The sequence below is a fragment of the Nelumbo nucifera genome, chromosome 8, assembly GCF_055504915.1.
Source record: "Nelumbo nucifera cultivar China Antique chromosome 8, China Antique-T2T, whole genome shotgun sequence".
Taxonomy (NCBI): Eukaryota; Viridiplantae; Streptophyta; class Magnoliopsida; order Proteales; family Nelumbonaceae; genus Nelumbo; species Nelumbo nucifera.
This window is the reverse complement of record NC_142656.1, coordinates 27,325,779-27,332,457: the sequence shown is the minus strand read 5'-3', so window position 1 is coordinate 27,332,457 and position 6,679 is coordinate 27,325,779. Positions and strand designations below refer to the sequence as shown.

At 34.2% G+C, this 6,679-nt stretch overlaps 1 protein-coding gene across 1 annotated transcript; it reads left to right on the top strand.

The window, feature by feature from the left end:
- The first annotated feature begins 3,626 nt into the window (after nucleotides 1-3,626).
- Nucleotides 3,627-4,487, top strand: LOC104605366 (uncharacterized). Its single transcript, XM_010270102.3, has one exon. The coding sequence runs from the start codon at nucleotides 3,746-3,748 to the stop codon at nucleotides 4,256-4,258; it is 513 nt and encodes a 170-aa protein (XP_010268404.1). The 5' UTR covers nucleotides 3,627-3,745; the 3' UTR covers nucleotides 4,259-4,487.
- Nucleotides 4,488-6,679: the final 2,192 nt, after the last annotated feature.

Sequence of the window (6,679 nt, the reverse complement as noted above, 5' to 3'; positions counted from 1 at the left end):
ATTGGATTTAATCTCTTATGAGATTAAAATCCAACAATTGCCACAACTGTTGACTTCTCTAGTAAGTCATTCTCTTTCTCATTTAAATCAAAATATTTATAAAAACAAATGTAAATAAAAATTATATTATCATTCAAAATATAAAAACATATATTACAAAAATTACTGGATTGAAATGTTTTAAAAGTTATCACTTATATATTTTCTAGGTCAACCAAGTCGATGGTATGCCCACCCAAATTGGTTTTTGACCAAGTCAACTACTAATTTAATTTTGGCGGGTTTGGGATTAATCTGAATTAGTGTAAAGAACAGGTGACAGGTCCAATGGTTCAACCAATGTTTAAAGTATTGACACGTATCAGTCACCCGGAATGATACGGGTTGATACGTATCATTCCGGCACTTCTCCGATATGCCCTTATAGTGGGTGTTTCGGGGTCTAACAGGTTTAGGGGTTAGAGGAGCTCTAAACGACCCCCTGAACCGGTTTTGAAAAAAAAATAAAAAATAAAGTAAAAAAAATATATCAATTCGTCCGATACATCTCTACCGACATATCAGACATATCGATATTTTGAACCTTGAGTTCAACAAGGTTAAGGAATCAGATAAATTTTCATTAAAATTCATGGAAGATTTTAATTAGTTAAATCGTTTCTGGTATCATGTGTTTCTGGCATCATATATAGATTTTCCCATCATTATTAACTATTGCATATCTTTATCACTAGCTGATTAGCACATCCAAATATGGACCATGGTTTTCAACGGTACTTTGGCTATAAAGCCAAGGCAGATCTCGACATTATACATTAATGCCTCGTTCTTTTGGGGAGATTATAAGTCACTTTAGACGTAAAATTTGAAAATTCCACTTTAGATGTTAAAACATCGATTAGTTAAAAAATAAATTTTATTAATTTTATCAAATTAGAGTCATTAAATTAATAATAATTAATTTAACTGTAAATAATTAAGAGTAAATTAACAATAATGATAATTAAAAGGGTATGATGGAGTAACAATAACTAATTAGAGTCATTAAATAAACAATGACAAAGAGTAAATTATTACTTAAGCACTAACTTAATTAGCTTAATTAAGAGTAAATTAACAATCACTTAATTAACTTAGTTAACTTAGTAACTCAATTCGCTAAATTAACTAACTTACTTAATTTCTTTAATTACTTTATTTACTTAATTAATACTAACTTAATTTATTTATTTACCTTAATTATCTTTGATTATTTAATTACTCTAATTTACTTGATTGGCTCAATCAATTAGTTAATTCACTCAATCGGCTTAATTTATTATTTAGATCGATTAACTTTGTTTATTTATTTAATTCCTTAATTAATTTAATTTACTTATTCAATTGCTTAATCTACATAGTTGGTTTAATTTATTTAATTATCTTAATTTGTGTAAATTATTAAATTTATTTAAGTAATTTTATGGCATCATAGATCCTTGAGTGAGTTTACTTAATTAACTTTACTAAAGTGTCAATTTCAAACTTTAGAGTCTAAAGTGGCATGTAATTTTTCAATTTTTTTTACTTAACTAAATTTGATAACATGGAACCCAAGGAAAGTTTCCATGCTTTATATAGCATATATGAAAGTGCACTTATCCTCTATTGTACCTTATAAATACTAATGGAATGAAAAACAACAGATAAAAAGAAGTCCTTTACCAAATCATCCTATTAATTAAGAATGATTTTATTGAAAGAAATTTGTTCACTTTCATTAGCAAAGTTAATAACAAGGGCTGGGAATTGGGCGTAAGCGATAGAGATTGTTTGCAATCCAATCTAATTCAAAAATGAGTTTGACTATGATATGGGAAAGATACGATATCTAAAAAACTTCTGACCAGTCAATTGGAATTATAAACGTGATAGACAACCAAGTGTTATTTATCAAAATTTATGGGTGGGTTTTGATTGGTCAAAACTCTTTCGATACCATATCTTTCCCGCATCATAGATTTTCCTCTTACAAAAACCATATGAAAAATAACAACAATAATAACAATAATAAACATTACTGATTATATTGGAACTTCATAATGTAGAGTTCTTTGAGTGTTGTTACTATCGAACCATTCAATAAATTATTTCCATTTATTATTTTATATAGGTGGGCAAATTTGGCAGATCCAACCTGAGCCTGAACCGATTCAGCTTGCAGTTTTTTACATGGGCTGGGTTTGGACTTTGGATAGTTGGTGCTTGGGCTAAGCCTGGCCCAAAACCCATCTCCAACCCAATGTTTCTCTGACCTGACAGACTATACACTTATGTACACAATATATACATACATGTATACATATACATATATTATATATACACCTACATGCTTATTCTGCATGATCATGATAACCATTAAAGACATTTGATTCCATTAGCTAAATGCATGAGTTGCTTGCTTCCTCCAATGAACTTTGTCCAGATGAGCCTAAGAGTGCTTAAAATGGAAATATTGACATGGTAATAAAATCTAAGCATATTGAATATTGCATGGCTAGTTATAGTAATATTGTTATGTCTGCTATCTTAAAATCTTTTATGATAGTAGTAGTTAAAGGTACTCTGAAATAAATTAAAGCTTTTCCTCTCAAAGATCCTAAAGACATCTCCCTTAAACAACCCCATCAACTTCTATTTGTCAAATGATATTAAAATACCATGTCATTTTTTATCATAGAGATATACTTTGCTGGTAATATGATCATCTCTCCATCTTAAAAGAATTAGAGTATTAACATACTCTATAACAAACACACAAATTCACACTATTTTTAAATAGGCTTCAAAATCAATTGCCTTAGATAACTTATAACCAGGCCCAAGGTTTTTAAAACCCACTCAGAGAACGAATCGGTCAGGGGTCTGGTTCTTGGGTTGAACAGTCGGTCCATTTTGACAAAAAAAATAAAAAATAAAAAAAGAACTGCCCAGGTCAGCGATTTACTGACCAAAATCAATGATTTTTGAAAAAAAAAATCTGATTTTAAGAAAAATCAAAACTGGTCACTTAACCGGTTCCTGGTTTTTAACAGTCCGGTCCGGTCCGGTTATGAAAACCATGACCATGCCTTTTAAGTGCTTCACCCACTAAACAAAAATTGACAGTTGCCAGCTTCCTTTATTTATATATCCACATGCATGTGATTCTGCTTTGCTACCCTCTGGTGGGCATATGTAGAAATTGAACATACATGATCATGCTAGATTCAGCCTGCTTCGATTCTTTTCTCACTTACTCTTTTGATAAACCAAACACATCCCTTCATTGGAAACGACCAGTTGTTGCATGCATGTTGAGTTTTCTGCGATAAATTAACTTTATCTTGCTGGAGCACCGCCCCAAATGGAGCTCCACTAAGTTATGTTCCATTTCCTGGCGCCACAGAAATGGAATTATTTGCTTTACCAACTTCACAAACAGCATCGGAAATGTCTAGAAACACCACCTTTTCAGGCACCCACGGCTATCCCACTACCTTGAGATGAGATTAATTTCATGTTTGGAGGGACCCACCTATAAACAATTTTTTTTTTTTTATATCTCCCACGTATACAACCAAACCAGCTATAAATAAGAGAGCCAGAGAGGCCCATCACTTACCCCACAAAACTTTAGAGTGAGCTGAAATAGTCTTTCAATTCCGACTCTCAGTCTAAGCAGGTCTTAGTCCACTAATTTCTGGGTTCCATTACGTAGAAGAAAATGGGGTGCTTAAAATCCATGGCTCTTGTTGTTCTTCTTGCTTCCTTGGCTCTTCAGGTTGAAAGCCGAGTTGCGAGGAAGGACTTGGGTTTGGGCTTAGGTGGTGGTCTGGGACTTGGGCTAGGACTTGGTTTAGGAGGAGGTGGTAGTGGATCTGGTTCTGGATCAGGTTCAGGTTCAGGTTCAAGTTCAGGTTCTTATGCAGGGTCAGGAGCTGGGTCACGTTCTGGTGCTGGCTCTTATGCAGGCTCAGGAGCTGGTTCAGGAGCAGGCAGTGGACGAGGATATGGTGCAGGATCTGGATCAGGACATGGACGAGGCTCTGGCTCAGGATCTGGTTATGGTGAAGGTCGTGGTTATGGTTCGGGATCTGGTTCCGGTTCTGGTGGGGGCTATGGTGAAGGTTATGGTGAGGGTCGTGGCTATGGCTCTGGGACAGGTAATGGGTATGGTGAAGGATATGGAGAGGGTCGTGGGTATGGGTCTCGATCCGGTGGTGGGCGTGGAAAGTGAGTGTAATGTTATCGGAATTTGATGGGTCACCCATCTTCTGAGTCTAGTTGCTTTGGTTTAGTAACAGTCTCTCTCTAATCAGGATTGTAGGAGTCACAGTCTGTGTGTGAACTGGTAGTTATTCTCTATTTTATCTCTGTTTAATGAATTTTCCTTCTACCGAAAAAAATGGGTCATCCATTTTTGTTCATGTATAAATAAATAAAACGATGATAATGAATTTCAGATCCATGGATGTATTTGTATTTATTTCATTCTACGAGTTCTGTATGTCAATGAGAGAGTTTGTTAATTTCCATTGTTGTTTGTGATATTAACATAGTGGGAATCATGGTGAAAGGCTTCTTCAATTAAGCAAAGCCTTGATCTACAAGGAAAAGAAGAGAAAATTCAAGCAAAGACCTTTGATATTCAAGCCAATCGTTAGTCATAAGCCTCTGTAACCCTTGCAATATTCAAGCAAAGGTCGAATAGAGATTGAGAAGCATCAAGTAATATTCCCTCTAAAAATGAAATAACATAACTGAAATCTGTGAAAAAACGTACAAACAAGACCTTTGATATCTCATTCCTTCTTCACATAGAATGCTTTTGGCATTCATCACCATCTAGTGAAGTATGCTTGATCTTCATGTACCAGACTATCCTTTGAATTCGACTATTAGCAAGGTAACAACTGACTGGTCGGTTAGGTTCTGGCTGATTGTAGTGAAGACTTGGGGTCGAATTTCACTTGCATCAGGTTTGGACGGGATCATTGGGTTTAGGGGATGGACTACCCCGCTTGTGTATCCCCGTTGAACAAAAAAAAAAGGGTAATTAACTCCCCATTGTTTCAAAGGCCCCCTACTATGGGGTAAGTAACAATTACCTCCCCCCATGAACTTTTATTTGTGACAAAGATTCCTTGATTTTTCGCTTTGCAACAAATACCCCCTTCATTAGAGTTTTATCAGTTAACTTCAAAAAACGATTCTTACTTAGCTGTTAATTAAAGTTTTTCTAAATCCCCAAACTACAATTTTCTTATTTATTTGAACGATTTATGATTCAATTAGTTTTTTAAATATAATATTGGAGTCCTCTCGGTTGCTCTAATAGATCCTTGCAGATTTTTGGCTGGATTCAATCTTCAAATAAAATGGTAAAGGTTTCTTTCTAATATATTGAAATTTTAAGGTTTCATTTGGTTTTTCTTGATTTTTCATGGTTTAAAACCTTCTATGCTTTAAGATGAAGAGAACATTCATTTGAAGTTCAAGTAGATTGTTTTTGCTAGATTTTTGAATTATGATGAGCTCTAGATTGAAATTAGTGTTGCAATTTCAGGAAATGACTCAAGTTTCTAAGGGTTTTAGTGGATGAACGTATTTAAAGTGCATTTTCTCCCTATATTCTGATATTCTTCTAGTAATTTTTTCCATTGATGTAAAAGAATACTTTTCTTTTGAAAAATAAAGATTACATCACTTTTTCTATACCAGTGAAATGGTTATTGTTACTTTAGCTGGTTTCGTTTGGAGATAGTGGAGGTATTTTAGGTAAATTAGGATTTGATAGAAAATGGGCAAGAAAAAGAAAATAGGGAGAGTCCAGGTGGGTATTTTGATAATTTAATGCATTCCATCATCTAATTTAATGGTTAGGGGGCATTGTCACAAAGTAAAGGTTCAAGAGGATATCTATCGCAAATGAAAGTTTAAGGGATAACATTAAATATGGATATGGAACTAATGTTTTCAACAAAGAAGTGACCAACCTAATTCTGATTTTAACTGTGAACCAAATGAACCTTTAGATCTGAATCTTGAACGACTTGATTAGTAAATCGTGACTAGGTAAATATTTAGTTGATTCATTGGTTTGACCATCTAAGTTAATGATATTTAATAAAATTAACTTAATAGGTTTGGGATATACAACATGGACACATCATCTATCCCTCCAATAGAAATCAGCCACGTCTTTATTTACATTTGAATTCAATTTTAATGGAGTCAAGATGTAACGTCAGTGTGGACTCCAAAAAAAATTAAATTCTCTTAACTTGTGTGAATTCTTTCCCCTTTAATCTACCCCAAATCTCTTCGCTTTCATTCCTCGGAGCTAGTTTCTGTGTCTCTCTCTCCCTCTCATTTCTTCTTCTCCCCTCACTAATACTGCAACTAACTACCGAGTGTGCTCAACATTTCAACTAAACCTCCTACAATGAATCATGCATTTGCATTTGGCCTTGAAGAGTTTCATCCTTTTTGTTAGAGAATAAAACCTATTTAAGGACCTCACTTAACAGTTTAAGCTTTTAGGTTGAATAATTCTTTGAGATGGTATCAGAGCCACTTTGACCAAGTGGTCTCGATTATCGTCACTCCCATTATTATAAATTAAGTTTTAGCACAAGGTATGGGTGGGCCTGTGCTG